This window comes from Leopardus geoffroyi, chromosome E2, assembly GCF_018350155.1.
Source record: "Leopardus geoffroyi isolate Oge1 chromosome E2, O.geoffroyi_Oge1_pat1.0, whole genome shotgun sequence".
Lineage (NCBI taxonomy): Eukaryota > Metazoa > Chordata > Mammalia > Carnivora > Felidae > Leopardus > Leopardus geoffroyi.
The window spans coordinates 47,235,973-47,262,191 of record NC_059335.1 but is presented as its reverse complement, the minus strand read 5'-3'; the positions used below and the strand labels follow the sequence as shown (position 1 = coordinate 47,262,191).

Here is a 26,219-nt window from a genome sequence, read left to right as displayed (position 1 = left end):
TCAATAAATGGTGGCCAAATCAAGATGTGTAACCACAGAGGTGAGATATTGAAAAGAAGGGTGGGACATAAATCACAATGATGCTAGAAGCTAAAATAGAAGCTTAATGAAATTAATTTTGTATTATTTATTTATATGTAATAAATATGTATTATTTATTATTTATATTATTTATTTATTTATTGCTTTATTCATTTTTTAAAATTTTACCAGCAAAAGATGGGTTTATTTGGGAATGAAAGAGAATTGCAATCCAGGACAAACAAGCTGTGGCAAAACCATAGGCAAGTCTGGGGGACAAAGGAGAGATATGCTTTTTTAAGGAGAAAGGGGTAAGTTGGGAAGGCTGTTAAGAACTAAAAGTCCACTGGAGTTTGGAGGCTCTATTTTAAATTTCTCTAACATCAGTGGTTTAGCTTGGAGAAAGGTACTGGAGACATATACGTAGTTATACATAAATTATAGAATCAAGGAGTTTTGATAAGAGTTCTCATAAAGATATACTCTCTCCCTGGCTAAAGGCATTAGGCCCGGAAGGTTTTACAGATGAGTTCCACTAAGTCATCCTGATTCCTCTCTTCTCACATTCAGTCCATTGTTAGTCTGGTTAATTTTGCTGCCAAAACACATCATGAATTTGCTAAAACTCTAGCTTGAATGGCAATAGCCTCCTCACTTCCATACCTACTCCTCTCTGCAATCCATTTCCACACATTAGTCACAGTTATGTTTTGAAAACTTAGATCAAATCACCTCACCTGCTCTTCAGAGGAAATGTCATCAATGTCCTTTCATTGCTCTAATAATAAAACCCCAAATTGCTTAATAGAGACCATAATGTCCACCCCTAACTATGTTTCTACTTTCATCCTATACCAATATCCTCCTCGATTACTACACTTCCATCATACTGGCCTTATTTTACTTCCTAGAATAGTCCAAGTATTGTATTAAAAGAGTAATACGTGACACACAGTTAGGACTCATACTAGGAATGTAATGATGGGCCCAAATTAGGATCAATTAATTAATTTCATTCACCACATTATAAAGAACATCATACTGAAACAGATGGGTTCCATTAATGTTCAAAGCAAGAAAAGGATCCTACTGTTGAACACTAAATTATAGGTACTATCTAATGCAATAAGGAAAAAAAAAGAATAAATATTACAAAAGTTTAGAGAATTGTTGTTGCTTGCAAATGACATAACCATCCACCTAAAAAATCCATGAGAAACAACTGAAAAATTATTACTGCTTAGAAGTGAGTTCAGTAAAATGTCCAAATACATAATAAATATATAAAATAAATTAGCTTTCTTATTAACAGTAATTAATTATAAAATATGGTGGAAAAATGTCCTAGAATCAAAGAGATGAAAAAAAAATCTCAGGATCTATTGCTTTCAGATGGGAAATTTGAAAATTAAGACATGGAGTGCTGATGAAAGAAAATGCATTTTAGAATGTGAAACTAAACCTCTTTCTAATGACTGTTTCAATTGATAATATGTCTACTATATGTGAGGTATGCTTTTAAAAAGTTGAACACGCTTACACACCAAAAAAACCCCTCTAGCCTCCTGGTTTCCATCAAAGAAATTCTGAAATTAATACTTTTTACTTCTAATGGCTATCTTTCTTTTGGCAAACGTGATAACAGGTGCCTATTAAATATTTAGGTAATACCCCTTATATTTAGGGAGGTTCCTTAGGGATCTCAGTAATTCAAAGATCAACTCTGGACCACAGCAAAGGAGAGATTTATATCTCTGGAGGACAAAACTCCAGAAACGTCAGCCTCTGTGTTGTCTAATATGGTAGCCACTAGCCACATGAGGCTAGTTACATTTAAATAAAACTAAAATTAGTTAATATTAAAATTAAAAATTCAGTTCCTGGGATGCCTGGATGGCTCAGTTGGTTGAGCGACTGACTTCAGCTCAGGTCATTATCTTGCAGTTTGTGGGTTCGAGCCCTGTGTCAGGCTCTGTGCTGACAGCTCGGAGCCTGGTGCCTGCTTCAGATTCTGTGTCTCCATCTCTCTCTGCCCTTCCCCGTTCTGTCTGTCTCTCTCTTTCTCAAAAATAAATAAACATTCAAACAATTAAAAAAAAATTCAGTTCCTTAGTCATACTAATCCATATTCCAAGCACTCAACAGCCACATGTGGCTAGTAGATACAGTATACAAGAGAGCTCTAATATAGAATGTTTCCATCATCACAGAAAGTTCTATTGGGGAGTGCTATTACTTTTTTAAATTATTTTTTAAATGTTTATTTATTTTTAAGAGAGAGAGAGACAGAGTGTGCGTGGGGGAGGGCAGAGAGAGAGGGAGACACAGAATCCGAAGTAGGTTCCATGCTCTGCGTTGTTAGCACAGAGCCTGATGTGGGGCTCGAACTCATGAACAGAGAGATCATGACCTGAGCTGAAGTCAGACGCTTAACTGACTGAGCCACCCAGGCACCACTAGGCAGTGCTATTCTTATACTTTGCATAGTCCATAGTCTTTTAAGGTTAACATTTTTTCTTCTTAAATTATAAAGGAATGACGGCTGCTTGGTCTTTCATTTGCAACCCGAGAGACCACCTATCAAGACGCTGTATTTGTTTCTTGCAGAAAGATGAAATATATTCTGTTGGGGGAAAGTATTGACATTCATGATGAAGGGGAAAGAGGTTAGTGTTGGAGCTAGATGATCCAGGTTCAAATACTGGTCCAGCTCATCACTTAGTAATCAGTTACTTTGAGCCTCAGTCTTTCTTTCCTCTGTAAAATGAGGATCATAGAAATCTATATGTTGTGGGGAGTAAAGCAGATGGAAGGCATGTGAAGGACTTAAATAGACAGTCAATAAATGATGCCTGACGTCAAGCACAGTACCTTGCATACGTTAGGTACCATTTACATTTTTCTTTCCTCTTCATTTGTGTGATGGTAAAGAACTGTCTCTCTTTCCATCCCCTTTTTGAGCTTTGGCACTATTTTTGGAAGTGCACCCTAGCAAAGCGCTCCAAGCCATGGACTCACCCAACTCCGGTCTGAAATGCTGTAGTGGAATACTTGTTGCCAAAGCCCAGGTAGTTTGGGAGCTCCAGCAGATATTAAATAAGACCTTCCACACGTGGAAGAAACATTTCTTTGGCTGAGCAAATGGGTGCGGAAGGGTTACGACTTCAAGGAGAGAAGTGGCGCTACAGGCACCACGGATGATGCACGCGGGCTGGGCCGTTAGCTGTGTTTCCGTGGTGGAGGAGAGACAGGTCCGATTTCAGGTCAAGGGTCACAGCATTTAACTTTCTTACTCCCTCGGGGTTTCTGCCAACTCACCTCATTATTTAGCTCTTGGATCATTTGCTGGGAGGCGTTTTGTTTGCTGAGAGAGGAATCCAGTTGCGTGGAATATTGCATTAACTGTGCTTTGACATTCTCATTTTCCTCCTCCAATATTCTCAGATTTTCCTTTGTCTGCTCCCCCATTAGAGAACAAAGCCCAGAAAAGAGGTGTTACCTCAGATTCCTTTAGAAGCCTGCTCCCCCTTCCCAGCCCGTAGCTCCATCCTGCAGCCTGCCTTCTCTTGGGCCTTCTCTCTCCTCCTCACTTGCCTTTCTCACCTTCCCTCCCCCTTCTCTCCTGAGATTTGAGTCCCCATGGCCTCTGTATCCTACTAGGCTCAGTGGGGCTCAAGTCTTGCCCGGATTCATGACCCAGCTCTTCTTGGGTTCTCCTTCTCACCATCTTTTCTTTCCTTTTTTCCTCTTGTCGGAATGTCTCCAGCTCTTGCTCCAGCAACTTCTCCTGTTCTTTGCTCTTTTTCAACTGCTCCCGTTTCTCCTCCAGTAATCTTGTTACCTCCTGAAGCTCCTCTTCTAGATTGCTTTTGGCGGAGGCTTGCTCCCTATGCTGAGAAGTAAAGAGACTGGCCTGAAAGACAGTCTTAAGGCTCTACGCTTTTGAAACAAAACAAAAAACAAAACAAAACAAAACAAAACCCCCTTCCCCTGACAATTGTATAAAGGGAATGGCTGAAATAAACATGAGGGCAACTCCTTGGTTATTTAGCATAGATAATAACAGATTCCTCTGATGTTCAGCATTTTTTTTTGTTCGATTAGATATACCAACTTATTTTATTTACAGATCCAGTTCCCACAGCATCAGCCTTCTCTCCCACTTATTCACTAAATCTTTTCACATAAAAACCTCTTTGAATAAAGTTTTTAAAAAAATCTTAGAAAAGCACAGAAAGAATAATTCAGAGATCAAAGACTTTAAAATGACTGACAAGGATGGCTTTTGAATCCTATAAAAAAAAAAAACCAACATTGTCCTCTGACTGTTTTTAAGCTTAGCCCTTGAAAATGCTTATTATTGGTCATGGGAACTAGAGCTGACAGGCTGGCTTAGCTTTCTAACACAAACTCTGGACAATGAGTTTGAATGGATTGGTGGTGGCATCTTCCCGAATAAAGACTAATATATTTAATCTGGAGCAGAGCAAATGCTTGAGCTGGCAGCCTGCTTGCCCTTTATACCTGGTGTTGAAGGAGTTTTAGACGATCTAGCAGGTCAGTCAGCTTCGCGTCCTGCTCAGCTGTTGTCTTCTGAAACTGCCTCTTTTCCTTCTCTGAATGTTCAAGCTTCCTCTGGGCCTCAGAGAGCTCTGACGTCAGCTCCTCTATCCGTTTCCTAAAGCAACAGGGCAACAACAGGAGGACAGACTCAATGTCTATGTTGGCGGATCATGAGCCACCCGCACGGGGCTTGCTGGCCCACTCCTGGGCAGCTGCCGTGGTGTCCCAGCTGGCTCGCAACAGACAGAGCCTCTCTCTAGAGGTGGCGTGGTGGTACCTGTTGGGTGCGAGTTCCTCTCCGGCCATCAAGGAATCCTTCTGCAGCTTCTGAAGTTCTCTCTGCAGCTCCTGGATGGTCTCCGTCTTCTGCTTCTCCATGAATAGGTAGCTTTGCAGTTTCCTCTGGGAATCCTCTAGGTTACTCTTTGCCAGAAGGGCCTCTTCTTTATACTGGGCTGCTTGCTGAGCTGCAGAACACAGGGGACAAGCCAGGCACATGTGCATGTGAGGAGGGAGTGTGCATGAAGACCAGACTCCCAAATAAGACCAGTCTGTTCCTTCATTTTGTGCCCTACCTCAATTTCCAACCTGCCCTCATTTCTCTCCATTTCATTATCACTCCTAAGGAACTCTGCTAAATTATCCGTCTTCAGCTATCCCCCAGCCATGGCCTGCTTCTGGACTAAAGTTCAACAAATCAATATAAACTGCTTGGTATCTCTTATGTGACTCATCCTGTCATTATGGACAAATCCTGACCCTAATGGAGTTTAGAGTCTAGTCAGGGAGACAGACTGGCCCACACGACATAGAGGACACAGTAAGCATGCACTCACTGTGAACTCCTGTGAAGCAAGATTGGTGGGGATGGACTTATGGAGGAATAAGGTTGCGCTGAGCCTGAGAATAAGGAGGAGGAAAGGAATTCCAGATGAGGGGATTGTTAGAGCAAACACATGGGAAGGGAACAGGGGAGGCATGTGGGAAGAGGATGGGAAGAGACTGGTTTGATTGGAAAGAAAAGTGGGAAGGGGTGCAGGGAGACAGCTGAGCAGGTACACGGACAAGAGAGGGCTTTGGAGGACTTGGAAAGCCAGAGAGAATGTTCAGAGTTAATTTAGTGGGTTCTTGAGCAGGGACCTGGCATAAAGAAAAGACTATTTTAGGAAAACTAGAATGTATTAAATGGGGAAAGACTTCCTACAAATATCTTTTTAGTCCATTCCTTTGCCCCCACTGGGTGTAAAGGGAGAAACCTCAAATACATTGCTTACCGGAGTTTCTCTACACCAGAATATGCTCCTATATACTAAAGTTTCTACTCTTGTTTCTAACCTCAACCTCACCCTAGTCTCTGTTTTTCAGCCTTGGAGACCAGAAGAAAGATGGTATCACTACAGAAATAATTATATAACTTGGAAGAAGAAGGAAGATTTTCTGTTTTTAAGCAGGGAAGAGAACAGTTTCAGTTTTGGGAATGAAGAATTAGAGGGCTAAAGCCCAGAGCGGGCTGCTCTCCAAAACGAGTGACCACAGGTGCCAAGTCAGGGTGGGGGCTCTAGGTTCTAGAGTTGTCCAGAGAACTAGAGCAGAGGGAGGAGGGCAGAATGTAAGGGGCAGATGACTACTGCCAGAGAAGGAGGGAAAAGAGGAAACAATGGTGACGTTTGTGAAAGAAGGGACCTGTTATGTCTCCAAAGCTGGGAAACAATGGTTGAATGTGGGAGCCCAACCACACACAGACACACACTGTTACAGGAGGGGAGGAAGGAGGCTACACTTTGGACCCTTTCTTCCCCCGAAATTGATATGTCACTCACATAACATAAAATTGAACTCCTTAAAGCATACAGGTCCGTGGCTTCTGGAATACTCTCAAAGGTGTGCAACAATAATCAGTGTCTAATTTCTGATCATTTTTAATCACCCCAAGAGGAACCCCTTACCCAGGGCAACAAGTTATCGGCCACCTCTGAGAAAGCAGTCTCAGCAGTGGAGCAAGGACACAATTGACAGTGCAGGCTGCACAGAAAGGATGCGTTTGGAGGCAAAAAAAAGGGGAGAGAATGTGTCTAAACCAGGGAGGGGAGAGGTAAATTGTATGATGAAGGTCCTGGAGAAGATGGGGAGGAAAGCAGTGCACTGAAGCAGAATATGGAGACCTGTCCTCCCCAGGATGGGGAGAGGAGAAGACCTTCACCTGAGGCAGTTGGGAAGGCGGCGGGCATGTGAGCTCAGTAGTCCACTTTCCCACTTAGGGGTGCGTGCAGGAGCTCGAGAGGGCATTGTGATCCCTGGGAGATGTACCCTGAGGTCACTGAAGGTTTGGGGTGAAGAAGCGGAGGAAGGAGAGGAAAGTGGCCCGTTAGAGAAAAAAGGGGACTGCTCTGGCCCTGTGGGTTTGAAGTGTGCTGGGGACAGGGACACCGCCTGCCGGGGCCTCACCAATCAGCTTCTGTTGCTGTTGAGCATCTTCAAGACAGTCCTTCAGCTTCTGGATCTCAGCCTGCAGGGCTCCACACTCTGCCTTGGACTTATCCTGCTTCATCTCCTGGATGGTGATTTCAAGTTCTGTTGTCATTCGTTGCTGCTTCTCCAACTCCATCTCCTTTTTCATGAGGCTGTTCTGAACCTGGGCCAATTCCTTCTCAAGCTCGTGCAACATCTCATCTTTCTCTTGGAGGATCTGAGGAAAGCAAAATGTGGATGCTGATAGAGGCCTCAGTAGTGCCCCGGTGAGGCCCGTTAGAGATTGTCTAGAGTCCTCTCCAGCCGCCGTCTTCTCTTGTGTGGACATCACAGTAGTCTCCTACCTCTGCTTCCTGCCTTAACTCAGGCTGCCCTCAACGCAGCAGCCAGGGAAGGGGTGGAGGGTGGGGTCTCTGAAAGTTTAAGTCAGATCTCGTTCTGCCTCTACTCAAACCCTCCGCTAGCCGCATTCACTTAGTAAAAGACCAAAGTCCTCACAATGACCTCCCAGGATGCTCATGATCTGGTCTGACCTCACCTCATGGCACCCCTACCCCTCTTGCCTTCAGCCTATCTCCTAGAATATTCTAAGCAGACTGCCATATAAGGGGGCTCTTGCACTTGCTACTCCCTCTGCCTGGAATATTCTTCCTTAAGACCTTTGCCTGGGTGGCTCCCTCACTTCATTCAAATCTCTGCCCAAATGTTACCTTATCACAGAGGCCTTCCCTGACCACCCTGTGTGAAATAGCCACAAAGCTGTTGTAAGAATTTATCAGTACCTGATATTGGCATTATATTATATATGAGTTCTGTGATTTGTTTATCATCTGTCTCTTGGTATTAGAATGTAACCTCCAGGGGAGTAGGGATGTTGCATGTGTTATTATATTCTTTTTAAAAATGTTTACTTATTTATTTTGAGAGAGAGAGAGAGAGACAGAGAGGGGAAGAGCTTGAGCATGGAAGGGGCAGAGAGGGAGAGGGAGAGAGAGAATCCCAAGCAGGCTCCAGGCCATCAGTGCAGAGCCTGACAAAGGCCTCAATCCCAGGAACGTGAGATCATGACCTGAGCTGAAACTGAGTCAGACGCTTAACCAGCTGAGCCACCCAGGCACCCCTGTGTTATTATATTCTTAATGCCTAGAATGGTGCTTGGCATACCACAGGAACTCAAAAATATTTGTTGACTGAATATATGAATGACTCAAAGCTGTTTACCCAGACTCCTTGCCTCTTGTGGTCATCTCTCTGATATTTCCATTTTGACTAATGGATCCCCTCTAGACCTTCAAATGGGAGGTTTGAATGACCAGCCAGTCAAGGGGTTGGATGATTTCTATTAGCTCTGATGGAAGTTTAGAGTTGGAATAGCACTGACTACACAAGCTTGCATTGGTTTCACAACCTTTCTGTCCTTACTTCCATTCGTAGGCTTTTCCAGGACCTTGACTTATGTTGGCAATTATAGATCTTCCAAGGCAGAGTTCCATTAGTATTTTCAAGCTGCCTGATTTGCATATTCATAAGATATTTGTCATTTTATAAATTGAAATTTCTTGAAATTCATAATAAGTTTACCTTACAGAATTTCTTTTTTTTTTTAAATATGAAATTTATTGTCAAATTGGTTTCCACACAACACCCAGTGCTCATCCCAACAGGTGCCCTCCTCAAAACCCATCACCCACCCTCCACTCCCTCCCACCCCCCATCAACCCTCAGTTCTCAGTTTTTAAGAGTCTCTTATGCTTTGGCTCCCTCCCTCTCTAACTTTTATTTTTGTTCTTCCTTCCCCTCCCCCATGGTCTTCCGTTAAGTTTCTCAGGATCCACATAAGAGTGAAAACATGGTATCTGTCTTTCTCTGTATGACTTATTTCACTTAGCATAACACTCTCCAGTTCCATCCACGTTGCTATAAAAGGCCATATTTCATTCCAGAATTTCTTTCCACTATCAAGTACAAACGAAAGTATTTTATTTATTTATTATGTGCTATGAGAAATCCCAAAGAAGTGCTCAGAATTACCTCTGGGCCTAAGGACCCCACAGTCTCACTGCTCCTGTGTTGACGGTCCCTGGGCTGTCACAGGGCGTGGGTACAGAGCTGCAGGGCCTGCTCTGGCCGGGGTCCAGCCTCTCACCTGTCCCACTGGTGACTCTACCCAGAGGGCTCCTCTTGCCTTACCTTGTCTTTCTTCAAACCCAGCTTCTGGGTCTCAGTGAACTGGATCTGTAGCTCTTGCAGCCGCCGTTGCAGGATGATTACCTCCTTATCCTTCCTCTCCATGTGGGCGGATGTCTCCTCCCGCAGCCCGTGCAGGTCCAGCTCCAGCTTCATCATGTCTACAGCGGGATGGGGCATGTGCTTCTCGCTCAGAGGGGGGCTCCGGCTTCCTTCTGCCTCCCGCCCGGCCCCCACTGCTCCCTGGCTCACCCTTCATGATGTTCTTCTTCTGTTCGGACACGGCCTCTAGCTCCATGCGCAGGTCCTTCACCAGGTTCTGGTACTCCTCCACGTGCAGGCACTGGCTGTCTTTCTGCTCCTGCAAGTGCTTCAGTATCTGGGCGGATGGGAAAGGAGCAGGGCGGGATGAGGATATGGGGGAACAGTGCTTTCTAAAATGCTGACTCTCAGGGAACCTGGGTGGCTCAGTCGGTTAGGCATCCCACTGATTTTGGTTCAGGTCCTGATCTTACATTTGTGGGATTGACCCCATGTTGGGCTTTGTGCTGACAGTGCAGAGCCTGCTTGGGATTCTCTCTTTCCCTCCCTCTCTGCACCTCCCCCTGCTCTCTCTCTCTCTCTCTCTCTCTCACACACACACACACACACACTCTCTCTCTCTCTCTCTCTCTCTCTCTCTCTTTCTGTCTCAAAATAAATAAACAAACATTTAAGTTGCCAAATGTCTAGAACTGGTGAATCCAGAGAAACAGAGAAGAATAGTAGGTGCCAGGGTCTGAGGGAAGGAGGATGGGGAGTGACTGCTCGTGGATATGGGGTTTCTTTTTATATTTATTTATTATTTATTTATTTACTTATTAAATGTTTTTTTTCAACGTTTATTTATTTTTGGGACAGAGAGAGACAGAGCATGAACAGGGGAGGGGCAGAGAGAGAAGGAGACACAGAATCGGAAACAGGCTCCAGGCTCTGAGCCATCAGTCCAGAGCCCGATGCGGGGCTCGAACTCACGGACCGTGAGATCGTGACCTGGCTGAAGTCGGACGCTTAACCGACTGCGCCACCCAGGCGCCCCTGGGGTTTCTTTTTAGAGTGATACAAATATTCTGGAATTAGTGGGGATGGTGGCCCAACCTTGTGACTATTTTTAAATCACTGAACTGTATACTTTAAACAGTGAGTTTTAAAGTATGTCAATTATATCTCAATTTAAAAATATTAAAATAATAAAAAAATGTGGCAGACTTAGCATCCTCATGTAGAATGTGCACAAAAGCTTCCAGCCCTTCTGCCCTGTAACAATCAACAATCAACTGATGGAGCACCTACTATGTACTAGGCCCTGTCTCCTTCTGCCCTGTAACAATTGACAGTCATTGATGGGGCACCTACTATGTGCTAGGCACTATCCTAAGTGCTGGGGACAGTGGAACAAAAAACCCCACAGACATGAATCCTTGCTGCCATTGAGCTGACCTTACAGTGGGGTGAGACAAAGAACCTAAGTAGTCACTTGCAGACAATGTTAACAGTTGATAGATGCTATGGAAGAAACAGAGCAGCAAGAGGGGAATGGGGGTGTATGGGGGGATGGGGTTGTCATTATAAATAGAATGGACAGGTTGGCCCCACTGAGAAGGTGTCTCTGAGCAGGGAGTGAGCCATGCTGTAGTGTCTCTAGGTATCTGCAGACAGGGGAACTAGCCGGTGACCAGACTTTGGGGAGAGAACATGGGGAGGTCATGTGGTTAGAGGGATAGGTGATGGAGAGAGTAGGGGGACATGAGGTGAGAGGTCAGTGGGTGGTAGCATCATGGGGGGCTTGTAGTCCTCGGGCAAGGACTTTGGCTTTTTACCCCGAAGGAGGAGGCTGTAACTAAGAGAAGGTAGGAAGATGTGGTCGAGGAGGAGCAGTTAGTCATCTGGACATCAAGGGAGAGTTATGTGATTTCAGAGTTGTCAGGAAGAGGAGACTGCAGCATGAAGGTGGGCAGGGCAGGGGACAGCTGGAGGAATATAGGGTAATCACCATATGATCCAGGTGTGGGCACTGCAGAGGCTCGAAAGCTCACTCTATGGGGTGCCAGAGTGGCTCAGTTGGTTAGGTGTCTGACTTGGGCTCAGGTCACAATCTTGTGGTTTATGAGTTCAAGCCCTGGATCAGGCTCTGAGCCAACAGTGCAAAGCCTTCTTAGGATTCTCTCTCTCTCTCTCTCTCTTTCTCTCTCTCTCTCTCTCTCTGCCTCTACCCCACCTGCTCTCTTTTGCTCTCTCTCTCTCTCTCTAAATAAATAAATAAACTTAAAACAAAAAGGCTCACTCTATGCCAGGCCAGCTGGGACCTGGATAGTACCATTCCTAATAGAACATCCAGGTAACATGAAAGCTTTGGATAGGACACATAAAATGGCAGTGGAAAGTATAGTCTGTTTCATAGGGAAGTCTGCATCAATTTAAAAAATGTAGTGGTAAAAAGGCATTAGTGTTTCATTGATATAGAGTTTTGGTTTTGCAAGATGAGAATGTTCTAAAGATCTGTTGCACAACAATGTGAATATAACTTAACATGACTAAAATGTACACTTAAATGTGATTAAGATGGCAAATTTAATGTTATATGTATTTTTGCCATTATAAAAAATAAGAGTATGGGAGAAATAAAGACATTTTTCAGACAAAAAAAAAAAAAAAAAAACAAACCCAGGAGTGTTATGAGATCTTGCTGTAGGTCAGGACGTGAATAATATGGAACTGACCTTTAAAATAAATATTGACAGATGTCCAAGGAAGAACTCCAAAATTCAATACTGATCCTTCATTCATTTAAACTTTCTGGTGTCAGAAAGTCCTGGAAAGAGAAGAGTCTCCATCCCTCCAGTAGAGGACTCTTGGAGAGCTTATATGTGTTGTTCACTCTCCCTGCTACCTGCCTTTGCCTACCCACAGTATGGCCTCAGGTGGCTGGCTTTGCCTTGGATCCCAGGTTCAGGTATGACTGACTTAAGATCTCACCAAGGAAATGCAAACTGGTGCAGCCACTGTGGAAAACAGTATGGAGGTTCCTTAAAAACTTTTTTTTATTAGATTTTTAAATGTTTATGTATTTTTGAGACAGAGAGAGAGACAGTGTCTGAGCAGGGGAGGGGCAGAGACAGAGACACACACAGAATCTGAAGCTAGCTCCAGGCTCTGGGCTGTCAGCACAGAGCCTGATGTGGGGCTCAAACCCATGAACCACGAGATCAGGAGCTCAGCTGAAGTTGGACGCTTAACCAACTGAGCCACCCAGGCACCCCTGAGGTTCCTGAAAAACTTAAAAATAGAACTGTCTTATGATCCAGCAATTGCACTACTGGGTATTTACCCAAAGAATACAAGGAGAGTAATTCAAAGGGATACATGCACTCCTATGTTTATAGCAGCATTATTTACAATTAGCTGAGATACGGAAGCAGCCCAAATGACCATCAACTGACGAATGGATAAAGAAGATATGGTATATTCCATATACAATGGAATATTATTCAACCACAAAAAAGAATGAAATCTTGCCAGTTGCAACGACATGGATAGAATGAGAGGGTATAATGCTAAGCAAAATATGTCAGTCAGAGAAAGTCAAATGCCATGATTTCACTCATATTTGGAATTTAAGAAACAAGACAAATAAGCAAAGGGGAAAAGAGATAGAGATAGAGATAAAGAGAATCAAAAAACAGATTCTTAATTATAGAGTACAAACTGAAGAGGGGAGGTGGGTGAGGGAGTGGGTTAATAAATAGGTGATGGGGATTAAGGAGTGCACTTGTCATGATAAGCACCAACTGATGTACAGAATTATTGAATCACTGTATTGTATACTTGAAATTAATATAATGTTGTGTGTTAACTAACCAGAATGAAAATAAAAACTTAAGGGGCACCTGGGCGGCTCAGTTGGTTAAACATCTGACTCTCGGGTTTTGGCTCAGGTCATGACATGTCTGGTCTAACAGTGCAGAGCCTGCCTGGGATTCTCTCTCTCCCTCTCTCTCTCTGCCCTTCCCTCACTATCTCTCTCTCTCTCTCTCAAAATAAATAAACATCAAAAAAAAAGTAACTTAAAAAAAAAAGATCTCGGGGCGCCTGGGTGGCGCAGTCGGTTAAGCGTCCGACTTCAGCCAGGTCACGATCTCGCGGTCCGTGAGTTCGAGCCCCGCGTCAGGCTCTGGGCTGATGGCTCAGAGCCTGGAGCCTGTTTCCGATTCTGTGTCTCCCTCTCTCTCTGTCCCTCCCCCGTTCATGCTCTGTCTCTCTCTGTCCCAAAAATAAATAAACGTTGAAAAAAAAAAAAAAAAAAAAAAAAGATCTCACCTAGGAGAGCTCTGAACCTAGCTTTGGCTACTAGTTGGTCAAATCTTGCTATTTGTTTACATGGTTTAAATGCTTATTCACTGTTAGAAACAATTTTTGAGATGGCTTTGAATTTTGAAAATAATGAGTTTTTGAAAAAAAGGACTGATTGTGAATAGATAATCTTCCCTAAATTTGGTGCTCTTCAACTCCAACCAGAAACTAGAAAGCTGGATGGTCCTTTTGAACCTAGCAAGCCAAGAGGAGTCTCTGTCTTATTTAGGAGTACCGTTGAAAGGGGGTTAAGAAGCAGGTGCAATTCCAAAATTCAGCCACAAAATTGAATACTGCCAGACACATTCGTTGGGACTTGGCATACATTGCATACAGTATCTTTGTGACAGGTCCAACCAAGGTCACACAAATATAGAAATGAAAAATAAGCAAGAAAACCCAGAACCAAACTCAACTCCACTCGACACCCCAGGCACAAAAAAGCAAAAGTTCGCCTACCTTTTTAATGTCTTCACAATCTTCTGAGGAGCTAGGAGGATGTCTGTGTGTGGCTGTATAGGAAGCAAAATCTGCTTGTAATTTTATCAAAGCCTCTTCACGCTCCAGAACCTGCGTATAAGTGTAGGTCAGTCATGCTGGGTGATCAACAGAATGTGATTATTACTAGACTAATGTTGCAGGGTGTTCCTTTTTTCAGCCTAAGTTCATTGTAATATTATACAAGTTATCACACACTTCCTGTGTGCTTAGTTCAGAGAAAGAATTAGGTTCTCAATCTTACATCAAGGTTCAGTAAGGCATAGGCAGTGGTTTGTCTCAAGTATGTCAGTGGCCACATTTTGGACTCCCTCCTGAACCTCTGTGTGGTCTAGTTTATGAGGCAGAAGGTTCTTTAAAAACTGTGATGGAAAAACATACCTGATGTATCAGAGGACAGGATTCAAAGTTCAAGAATTAAAGAAGGAAGTTTCTTATGCAGTGGATGGATGTGTATGTACTTTAAAAAAAATTTAAAAAGCATGAAAATTTTGTTCTTGTTGGTTGAAAATAATTCAAACAAAACCCAAATCATCAAAAATAAGTGAAATCTCCTCTCCATTTAGTCTCCCTACTCTCCCTTCCACTAGGGGGCAGTGGGTACTATGGGCAATTTACTGTACGTACTTCCATAATATGATCAAAGAGTTTAAAAAACAAAAGTGGAACAGAACTATTCATAGTATTTTGCAACCTTTCTCAACAATATATCACAAACATCCTTCTACACAGTCCTTACAGATCTACTTAATCCTTTTTCTTGGCTGCATATTACTCTACAGTATGGATATCTCTTTAACCATTTAAAAAAAATTTCTTCAACCATCTCCCTATTGATGAACACTTAGGTTGTTGTGTGAGAGATTTTAAGTCTCTTTAGAATCTTGAACTTAGTGTGGGTTCGGGGGATGCATCCATGGAGAATATGAACAAAAGGTGGGGGCAAGTATAATTAAGGTATTTGAGGAGTCTTGGGGCAAGAGATTACTTTAGGTGACTCTTTTTCCCTCCTTTCTTTCTTCATGGCATTATTTTTGGTGTCTCAGAAAAATGTTCTAGAAGTCACTTACCAAAGCATTACTGCAGGCTAGTTTATTTCGAAGTTCCTGGATTAGATCATCCTGTTCAGAGACCTTTTGCCAGACTTCAGACAGTCGTTTCAGGGTCTCCTGATGCTCTTGAATCATGCAGGAAGAAGTATATATACGCACCTTTGAATGGTCACCCTTATTCTCAGGGTCCTGGGATATTTAGAAATAATGGGTTGGTTTTGTTCATGATATTTGAGTTAATTTCAGAATAACAGAAGGATGGAAAATCTCTTTGCTCTATATTCTAAAAGTTCATGTTCATATATGTGAATCATATCTCCCTAAGTTAAAGAAAAAAATTAACCAGTGCATACACATGGTGAAAACTTCAAACAGTTCATAAGAGGATACACTGAAAAGTTAGTCTTCCATCTTGACCCTCCATGGCCCGGTTCTCTTCTTCTATGACAGTCTGTGTTACCAGTTTCGGGGGGTATCCTTCCAGGGATATTTTATGTATATACATATATATACATCGGTATATATACTGAGTTGGCGCTTCAGAGTAATGGGAAAGAGGTTCAACAAATCAAGTTGGGACAGCTGGAGACCCCTCTTGGAAAACACAAAATTATGTATATCTATATTTATCTATCTACCTATATATGTAGATTCTCTCTCTCTCTCTCTCTATCCATCTATATCAATTCCAAATAGACTAAAGATAAAAACATGGAAGTACAAATCTACAAAAGTGCTAAAAAGAAATTGAGGTAAACTTTTATGATCTTGGGGGTAGAGAAGTTCTTCCTAAGCATGAAATCAAACCTCGAATCTATCAAGGAGGCCTCAGAGATTTAACTCCATAAAAATTTAAAATTTCTGTATAGTGGCGTGCCTAGGTGGCTCAGTCAGTTAAGCGTCCGACTTCGGCTCAGGTCATGATCTCACAGTTCGTGAGTTCAAGTCCTGCATCAGGTTCTGTGTTGACAGCTTAGAGCCTGGAGCCTGCTTCAAATTCTATGTCTCCCTCTCTCTCTGCTCCTCCTCCGTTCATGCTCTCTCTCCTTCAAAAATAAATAAAAACACTAAAAAATTTTTTTAAAACAATAAAAAAATTTTCTATATAGTGACAAATACCATTAGTAAAGTAAAATGAAAAGGTACAAACTGGGAGAAGGTATTTGTCACATATGTAATACAGCACTATTACACGTAGTATATTAAGAAGTTCCTGTAAGTTGATACACAGAAGACTAAATACCCAATTAAAAAATAGGTTAAGGATTTAAATAAGTAATTCATCAAACAGATATCCATATGACCGATACACTCATGAGCAGTGCTCAATATTTGTCAGCATGGAGGTGTGGGCACTGTGATGTGCCTCCCGGGCTGGGAGGTCTGCCCTGAGACAGCCCTCAGTTGTCAGCCCTTTTTGGGGATTGCCTGGGCTGAAGAAAACTGCTTTGCCCAAAGTCATGCCTCTTCCTAGGGGCAGCTCACACTCAAAACTGATCAACATGGAGCTAGACGGTTAGCTCCTTTCCCCCAATTTGGGCCCCTTTTGAAGGTCTGTTCAGCCCCAGAGCTCCCCACAGGGTTGGCTAAGGCCTTTGTTGGGACTGCATCACAGCTCAGCTTCTCCCCCTGCTCAACCTTGCTTCCATCTCTTTCCTGTCACAGGTGCTGATACCCAGGGATCTCCCTACCAAAATGTGCTGCCTGCTAATTTGTCTCAGAGTCTGCTTGGTGGGGAGCCCAACCTGCAACTGTTAGAATTAAAGGAAATTAAAACTGTAATGAAAAACTTTTTTTCCCCATGCATCAGGTTAGCAAAATGTAAAAAGACTGAAAACATAACCATGGGAGTAAGAGGAAGTAAGCTCCCTTTATTATTGTTGGTAAAGGTGTAAACTGGGAGAACCTTTTTGACATTCAATTTAGAAGTATCTTTAAACATTAAAAATAAGCATATCCTTTGACTCAGCAATCCCACTTCAGGAAATTATCCCATAGGAATAAGGATATTCATTATAGCTTGTTTGTAATAGACAAAATAGGTCAGTAGATGGTATAGTCATACCATAGAATACAAGGAAATGGAAATTGTCAAGATCTACATTTAAAAGGCAAGGTGGAGAACCACATTTATGAAATGACCCATTTATATAAAAAGAAAATCCTAACCATTTATATATGTAACTGTATAACAAAAGACTGAGGAAGATTCCCAACAGATTTTTCAAATGATTACCTAGGGGGAGGAGAGGGGGGGTAGAGGAGGCTGAAGACAGGCTTTCAAGTTTAATCTCTGTAATTCTGTCTAGAGAGCCTACATTGTTGTATTACTTGTGTAATTAAAAAAAGCAATTAAAGGAAAAAAAAGGGGATTCAGGCATTTTGGCTCTTCTTTGTTATCTTTTATGGGTTTCTCCCCGTTTGACCCTGAGGTATGGTATGCATGAGTCCTGTGACCTACATGAGCCCCCCATCCAGAACCCCCCCATGAGAACATGGAAGATTTGAGAGTCCAGTTATTAGAAATGCTGCATCTTTATATTAATTAAGGAGCTTCAAAATTCCTAGGGAGGAATCTTAAAGGAGATGTAAAGGCTGGAAATTGAAAGCTAAGGGCTCCAACACTGAAGGGAGGGAACGACATCTGGTTGAAGGTTTGGGTTTCCCTCAGAGGAAGCAGGGACTGTCAGCAGGGACAACCAGGAAGCACGTCCACTTGCTGGAGTGCCTGGTCTGAGTGGTCTGGGGTGAGTCCTACCTGACTGACGATCCCGCTGAGCTCCCCCTCCAACATCTTCACTTGGCACTCCAGTAACTCAATGTTGCTTAGGGAAGTCTGGTATTTATCCCTGTAGAGGTTTAGGCTCCTTTCTAGGGAGATGATCTTGTCCTCGGCCAAAGCAAGTTGCTCCTGTGCCAAATGGAGCTTCTCCCCTGTGTTCTCATTATGATTTCCCATTTCCTCCTCATAGAGAATCACCTGTTGGTGTAGGAATGAAACCACACTGAACTCATGGAGGCATCTCATGAGGAAAGAGCACAGCTATCAGACCCCACGTAGAGGAGTCTTATGTTTTAACTAGAAGCCCAGATGTTCAGAATAGGCCCAGCACAGATTTAAAAGCTATGATATACAATATCAGAGTGTTAATGATTAGAAATAAAAAAAAAGATGGTCCTATTTGGATGGTAAACTTCTTAAAGGCAGGGGCCATTTTCTATTTCCCATTCTGCCTGGCATGTAGTGAAAACTCAATTACAACTTGTCAGTTGATTAATATGGATGCATTTCTATAGCTCCATTTTTTTAAGGGCTTGAAATGCCAGTATTCTTTCCTTCCCAGGTATTCTCTAGAGATCAATTTAGAAAAAGTGGAGCCCCTCATGCACACAGCAAAGTTCCTGAGAGACCATGGGGGAACAACCCCAAATTCCTCTGGGACTTGCACAATTCTTATCTAGATTCCTTTCCTTCCTAATCAGTTAATTAGTCAACCAACTGACAGGTATTTATTGAGTGCTCATAAGCAATGTCTTGGGTGTTGAGGGGATATGTTGAGGGGATCATTCGGGGGAATATGTGATTTATAACTAGCAAACAACTGTCTAGAGTTGAGTGTGCTAGGTTGTATGGCTAGAGTTAAATGTATTGAAGGAGAAAAGAGCGGGAGGGTCATCAAGGAATGTTTCATCTTGGTTCAAATAATTCAGTGTAGAAACTGGATAGAACGCATTCTGTAAGTCTAAGCTATTTATTGCCATTTGAAGTTCCTCTTAGGAAAAGGTCACTTAGTTTGAGATGTTTATTAGATAAAGGAAAGAGGAAAGGAATATTTATGTTTAAATGTCTATAACCGAAGCTGTCAGTGACTTGCTCACATCCCCTTGGCACTCACCATTCCTTTGCATGCTAAATGCATTCCAACCACAAACATCTTCCACTCATTGCTTGAGGGATGCTCTGGCCTCAGGAGCCCACTCAAGCAGAGGAGAAAGACAAGGCAGGTTACAAGTACTGGGGAGTTAAAAGCCTCAGGTGCATCCTTCAACCACTGACTGGGTGGGTTGGCATGGGATCACCATGTTCTACACTTTCTCCCAGGGTTCTCCAGAGGGCATGAACCCCAGGTGCCCACAGAAGGGGTCTTGTGATTTTCTTTATGGGCTTCCTGCCTTTCTTTGACTCACTTCCCCACTCTCTCTCCGGGATCACCTCCTGAATAAACTACTTCCATTCATTTCCTTGTCGTAGGCTCTGCTGTTGGGAAACACAACCTTCCACAAAGTTTAATGCTACTGAGTAACAAAGTATTGAGAAAACTTGGCAGAATGTTGAGAGTAATTTTTTCCAATGCTTTCCTTGTGTGAGATCTTTGTCAGTGACTGCTACTTGCCAGATCCCACATCAACTCTCCCCCTCCTCCTTCATAGTTAAAACTTGACTTCATTTGGGACGGCAGTGCACCTCACTAAAATACATTTCCTTGGCTTTCTAGAAACTAGCTGTAGCCATATGACTAACTCTGGCCCATGATGCATAAATGAAAGTGTTGTATGGGGCTTCTGGAAGGTGTCCTTAAAAGAGAAGAGTGTCTTTTCCTCTCCTCCTCCTCCCTTGCCCCCATCCTGATTATTTGCCCCCATCACAAGATGTGAAGTTTGGAGCTCCAGCAGCCATCTTAGGAGACCTAAAAAATGGAAGTCTGGAGCTGATGATGGTGGACCCAAAAGATAGGACCCTAGAATTGCAGTTCCCGAAATAGTCCTAGACCATCCACCTCCAGCCATCTTAGCACTATCCTAGAGAGTCTCTGGAATTTTATCTCAAAAGGCAAAGGAAGAAAATACCAGGGGAGGCTGCCTGTCTCATTACATAGAACCTATAGTTTTTTTTTTTTTTAATTTTTTTTTTCAACGTTTATTTATTTTTGGGACAGAGAGAGACAGAGCATGAACGGGGGAGGGGCAGAGAGAGAGGGAGACACAGAATCAGAACAGGCTCCAGGCTCTGAGCCATCAGTCCAGAGCCTGACGCGGGGCTCGAACTCCCGGACCGCGAGATCGTGACCTGGCTGAAGTCGGACGCTTAACCGACTGCGCCACCCAGGCGCCCCTAGAACCTATAGTTTTTACTGCTGCTAGTGCTACCACTGCTTAACTGGCCTAAATTCTATAGTTTTGGTCTTTGGAATTGACTCGGGATTCCACAAGGATGCTCCTTCTGGTTTAAAAAATACTATCCTGGCACATGAATAGAAATGAATGTACAGAATATACTTAAGTCTCTATGATCTAAAACTCCAGTCTGAAAAAATGACCAATCTGGTACTCTCAGTGATTGACTCGGACTCAATGTCTGGTTATCTTATCAACTATCAAAGTGCTAAAAATTTATATATTATCAAAATCTGATTTTTCTAAAAATGGTTCATTTAATGGATTTTATGCCTCTTTTTTATAACCCTCAGAGACCTAGAGTCTTTTGCATTTAAATTGCAATGGTAATAGGATGGAAATGATGGACCTATATGCACACCACACATACACACACCGTGTGCCCCACATGTATCGTTAGTGGAGCTCTCATTTATGCCATTCTGTTTAGTTCCCTCTGTTTGGTTTCAAAAAGAATGAGAATTAAAGAGGGAACATTGATAAAACCTGCTCAGGATATTGGGAAGTTCTCTGTAAGCCCACTGTCTGTTTTCTAGTAGGTACGACCTGATTTCTGTAGGTACATGGGCAAGGAGACATTTCCATAGTTATTCTATGTATACCTCATCTTCTTTTAGTTTGCAGTGATGGTGGAGAAGAACCAGGTCAGAAGTCTGCTTTTCTAGGACGGACTGATACTGCAGGAGGGAACAGTAAGAAGTCTGCAGCTCTTCTGTGCGAAACTCCAGTTCTTGCTGGAGAGCAAGCAATTTTTTCTTGAGTTGTTGGAGTTGCCTCAGATGGCACTGCTTACTGGGCTCAAACTCCATCCGCGGCTCCTTGAATGCTAGCACTTGCTTCTTATTCTGCAATTGAGATCAAATATATGGAAAGAACTTTAGGTTGTCCCTCAGTTTGCATTCATTCTTTGATTTTTTTCACTTGTCCAACAATTCACATCCATCTATAGTCATCCTTTCATCCACAGAACACTTACTAAACACTTCACTGTATTCACAATGAAAAATCATTTTATATTTCCATCCTGTAAGGAGGATTTGAAAGAAAAAAAAACCTAGGTCTTTCTTACTATTTGGATCTACCAGTCGTATTATTTGGGCCAGAAGAAAAAAACATACAGCTAAAGAATCTAGAAACTAGTATAAAGATACACATGTTAATATGGGTTTGTTTGTTTGTTTGTTTGGTCTTCAATTTAAAAGTAACCTAACTGACCTAGAATGTAGTGAATTTCTGGTCAGTGTTCTTGGACTGAACTCAATTATTAAAAATGTTCAGATAAAAAGGTAAACTCGGGGCGCCTGGGTGGCTCAGTCGGTTAAGCAGCCGACTTCGGCTGAGGTCATGATCTCGCAGTCCGTGAGTTCAAGCCCCGCATCGGGCTCTGTGCTGACAGCTCAGAGCCTGGAGCCTGTTTCAGATTCTGTGTCTCCCTCTCTCTGACACTCCCCCGTTCATGCTCTGTCTCTCTCTGTCTCAAAAATACATAAACGTTAAAAAAAAAAAAAAAAAAAAAAGGTAAACTCTTGGGGAAACAGCTTTTTGGAATGCTGGGAAACGGGAGGCAGAGCTATCATTCAGGGACATCTGGGCACAGACTCTGTTGTCTCCTCCTGAAGGAAGATGTGACCCTGTAGATGCTGAGTGTGTGTGTGTATGTATGTGTGTGAGAGACACACACAGAGAGACATACACAGAGAGAAATAGAGAGATAGAGAGATAGAGAGAGAGAGAGAGAGATCTCTTCCTGCTAATCCACAGTCAACTTGAAAAGCTGCTATAGACCCATCTTATGTTTTTACTCATTCATTCAATAAACATACATTGAGCACCTGCTTTGTATCAGGTATACTGCTGGTAGGATGTATCCCTGAGGTATTTATTACAGTACAGTTGAGGTCTTTGCACTCAAGTTTCTATATTTGCTTGCCCAACATCCTTGATGACATATGAAAGAGAGGTGGATGAAGAGGGTGGCCCATGGGCATTCCTTAACTCCCATTTCTGCTTATTATCCTCCTATTCATTCTTTAAAACTGTCCAATTCTTGCTTTCCTTGTTTTCCCTGCAATGTTGCCTTTGCACCAATACCATACACTTTACTGGCATGTCTTTAATATGGCATTTCACATTCCACCTTGCATTGCAGTGACCTCTGTATATCTTAACTTCTAATTAGATTATAAACTCCTGGAGGCCAGGGGCCACGTCTGCTTCTATAGGACATAGAGATTTATACACAGTTAGGTATTAAAGGAAAGTAGGAAGTAAAACAGAGAACAGACAATATCATTGGCTCCCAAAAATGTGAGCTTGTGGTCTCAGGCTAATTAACAGAGTACTTTCAAATTTTTAAAAAATTAACATTTTTTACAGTGTTATTGAAGTATACTTTATATATCATAACATTCAACCACTGTAAGAGTACAGTTCAATGATTTGTTGAAAATTTATATAGTTGTGCAACCATTTTACAATCTGGTTTTAGAACATCTCCATCACCTCAGAAAATTCTCTCATGCCCATTTGTCACTCCTGTTCCTACCCCAGCTCCAGGCAACCACTAATCTGCTTTCTGCCTCTATGGATTTGCCCTTTCTAGACATTTCATATAAATGGAATTGTATGTCATCTTTTGTGTCTGTCTTCTTTCACTTAGCATAATGTTTTTGAGGTTCATCCAGGCTATAGAAAGAATCAGTATTTTGTTCTTTTTTTTTTATTGCTGAATAGTATGAATATACCATATTTTGTTTATCTGTTCACCAGTTGATAGATATTTGGATTGTTTCAGCTTTTGGCTATCCTGAATAATGCTGCTATGAGCATTAACATAGTAGCCATCTGCAGATGTGATATTTTCCTTTAATTTGTTTAGCAAACATTATGGTGTACCTACTATGTGTCAAGCACGGTACCAGGTATTGCGGATATAGAAGCATATAAAACAGAATACCTGCCTTCATGCATTTTTCATCTAGTGGGGAGGGGGGAGTCAGCAAATTAAGTAAGTAAATAATGTAGTGTATTAAAAGGAAAAAGTGCTATGGAAGAGAGTAAAGCAGGGGAGAGGGATGAAGAATGCTTGCATGGAGGGAACTGTAATTTTGAATTAAGAATTCTAACGGAGGACCAAATTGAGAAGGCGGTATTTGAGCTAAGATTTGAAGGAGGCAGGGAAAGAGCCTGGTGGGAATCTACAGCAGGAACATTCCAGGAAGAGATAACGGCTTGGGCTAGGGCTTGGGCTAAGGCTTGGGCTAGGGCTTGGAGGTGGGAGGTGCCTGGTGGTGTCTGAGGAATCACTTTGTTCTGGCTGGAGCAGAGAATGGGGGAGAGTGGTACCAGATGAGGTGAGAAAGAAAGAGAGGTGAGGTCCCTTCAGGGCCACATAGTCCATTCTAAAAACTTTAACTTTTCCTTTCAGTGAGATAAAAGGTCATTGGAAGGTACTGAACAGACAAGTGAAATGATATCCTTTAGATGTTACAAAGGCCCAGATGTTACACACTGCCCATTCTACTGAAAATCAACTGTAGGGAGGCAAAGACTGAAGCAGAGAGACCAGCAAAGAGGCTGCTACAAGAATCCAGGCAAGAAGGGATGGTGGCATGGACCAAGGTGGAAGTTGGGAGAAATGGCTGGATTGTAAATATGTTTTGAAAATAGATTCCATAGGATTGGTTGCTGTGTTGGATGGTCGGAGATGATGATCATCCAAGGCAAATCGACTCCAAGGTTTTGGTCTGAGTAACTGGAGAGACTGAAGTTTAATGAGATTAATTTTGTGAGAACTGGGACTGAAAAGAGGGAAAACTTTCTCTAGTGAGAGTAAGTAGGGAGGCTCAGGTAAGAGAAGGGAAGCTCAGCCCAGCTCAAAAGGAGAAAGACAAAAGCTAATTGTGTCAGTTCATTCTGAATGAGAAGACTGAAAATGGACCATTGTGGTCACCAGCAAAAGAAATCCTAGACAAAGACAAGCCAAACTTTTGGCCTGAATATCTGGTGTATGTGGCTGAAGGGAAGTTAATGATGACTTCTTTCTTAAGCCAAACCAAGCTGAATTTTGTATTTACTCTGTGCAGCTATAATTGCCAACATTTAGATGGAATATTTTTAGTTAAGTGTTCTCATTCTTTTCAAAATAAGAATGTTGCTATTCTTGGGGTGCCTGGGTGGCTCAGTCGGTTAAGCATCCGACTTCAGCTCAGGTCATAATCTCATGGTTCGTGGGTTTGGGGCCTGCAATGGGCTCTGTGCTGATAGCTCAGAGCCTGGAGCCTGCTTCGGATTCTGGGTCTCCCTCTCTCTCTGCCCCTCTGTCCCCTCCCCCACCCCCAATAAATAAACATTAAAAAAATTTTTTTAAATGTTGCTATTCTCAGAACTCATCGATGAATGAGGTTCAAAGAGAAGGGACTTGGGAGTGGTATGTGGGTGTGTGTGCATGCACACATACATGTATAGGGGGATGTTCTCAACTGCCAAAGTCTTCTGTCTCTGCAGGTAAGCTGGGGGTGGAAAGCTACTTGGAAAAAGACATGGTCAAGAATAAATATTAAATGTGGCTAGAGCCAAAACAAGGGGGTGAACATCCTGGGGTAGGGTGAATTCAGAGGGCTTATTTTAGTGAAGCAGATAACCAACAAAATCCTTATCAAATTTTTCCCAAATTCAGTTTTTTTTGGCTTTGTTGAAGTTGATTTGATCTCTGAAAATTATAAAAACTGGATTCCTGGTCCCTCCAGTACTTGTGTGTAACTGTTGATTTGGACCTGCCTCTCTACTGATGGATATATATGACCCAGTTGAAAACAAACTGTGCTCTCTTCACTGTTCATTCTTTCTTAGTTTCCCCTTATTTCCATGTCCCTATTTTCTCTTCATCACACAAAAGAATGAAAGAAGTGCTCTTTGTTCATCTTTTTTTTAAAGTCAAACTTTTTCTTTAGGGTTTCCCCTCCTAGAATGTGGTACATCATCTAATCTTAGGTGTGTTCATAATTGTTCTGTGGCTTGAAAGCCTCCTGTAGATAAAGAATGTCATTTCCTATGTGTATAAAGCTCAGCAAACTGTTAGTGATACTGGTGAACTGTTAGTTCCAATTTCTCTTCCCCAGAGGTCATGTTGAGTCTTCTGGGTTTAATTTTGGTTTGAGGTAACATGATAGGCCAACCAGATGATGAAAGTTCATTCAAATCTTCCAGTACAGGGCAAACGTAATGCCTGGCCAAATTTGTCTGGTTTTGAAGATCCAAAGAACTGCCCATATCTGCAGAGAAACTAGAGTTTCCTTGATGAGAATTTTAAACATTTGTACACTATAGATACCAATGCGTTTAGAGGTCAAATTTCAAAGTCTTGGAGAAATGCCTGGAATTGTTTGAGACCTATTAAATTTCTACTTATTTATTCTTAACTATTCAAAAGATTATTTTGTCTTAATTCTAAATGAATAGAAAATGACATGTTATGGATGAAGTCTGCATTTCACTTATAGATGTGCTAAAGAGCAGTATGAGAAAGGCATCAGTGCATTTTCTACTGCCTCTTTGTCTTCTTTTTTTTTTTTTTTTTTTAAGTTTTCTTTCTAGTGAAGACATAGATATTTTATGAGATTCTGCTTTGACCTTTAAACTGAGATTTGGAGAAAATAAGCAAGTTGGAAGTAATCTTCTGGAAGTAAGATTAGTTCTTGAAGTTACCATTCAGAGTTGAATGGTTCCAGAAGGCTGTCAGGTCCACCATGTTTCTCAGACAGATTTCTATCCAGGACTCAGGTGTTTTAAAAGATGGAGAGCACTGGCCACCTGTAGGAACCTGTTGCCATATTTAGTCAATTTCTCAGCCCTACTTATGGTCAA

The 26,219-nt window shown here is 42.2% G+C and overlaps 1 protein-coding gene across 7 annotated transcripts in view; it reads right to left on the bottom strand.

The window, feature by feature from the left end:
• Positions 1-26,219, bottom strand: part of PMFBP1 (polyamine modulated factor 1 binding protein 1) — a 52,712-nt gene that overhangs the window by 12,851 nt on the left and 13,642 nt on the right. For all 7 annotated transcript variants that reach the window (XM_045443357.1, XM_045443359.1, XM_045443356.1 and 4 more), the window contains 11 exons: positions 20,957-21,199; positions 17,938-18,159; positions 15,198-15,368; positions 14,089-14,199; positions 9,493-9,619; positions 9,244-9,401; positions 7,030-7,270; positions 4,862-5,051; positions 4,546-4,699; positions 3,746-3,913; positions 3,340-3,477 (listed from right to left, as the gene is read on the bottom strand). In XM_045443357.1, coding sequence (XP_045299313.1) covers positions 3,340-3,477; positions 3,746-3,913; positions 4,546-4,699; positions 4,862-5,051; positions 7,030-7,270; positions 9,244-9,401; positions 9,493-9,619; positions 14,089-14,199; positions 15,198-15,368; positions 17,938-18,159; positions 20,957-21,199 — 1,923 coding nt within the window. The remainder of the gene's footprint in view (positions 1-3,339; positions 3,478-3,745; positions 3,914-4,545; positions 4,700-4,861; positions 5,052-7,029; positions 7,271-9,243; positions 9,402-9,492; positions 9,620-14,088; positions 14,200-15,197; positions 15,369-17,937; positions 18,160-20,956; positions 21,200-26,219) is intronic.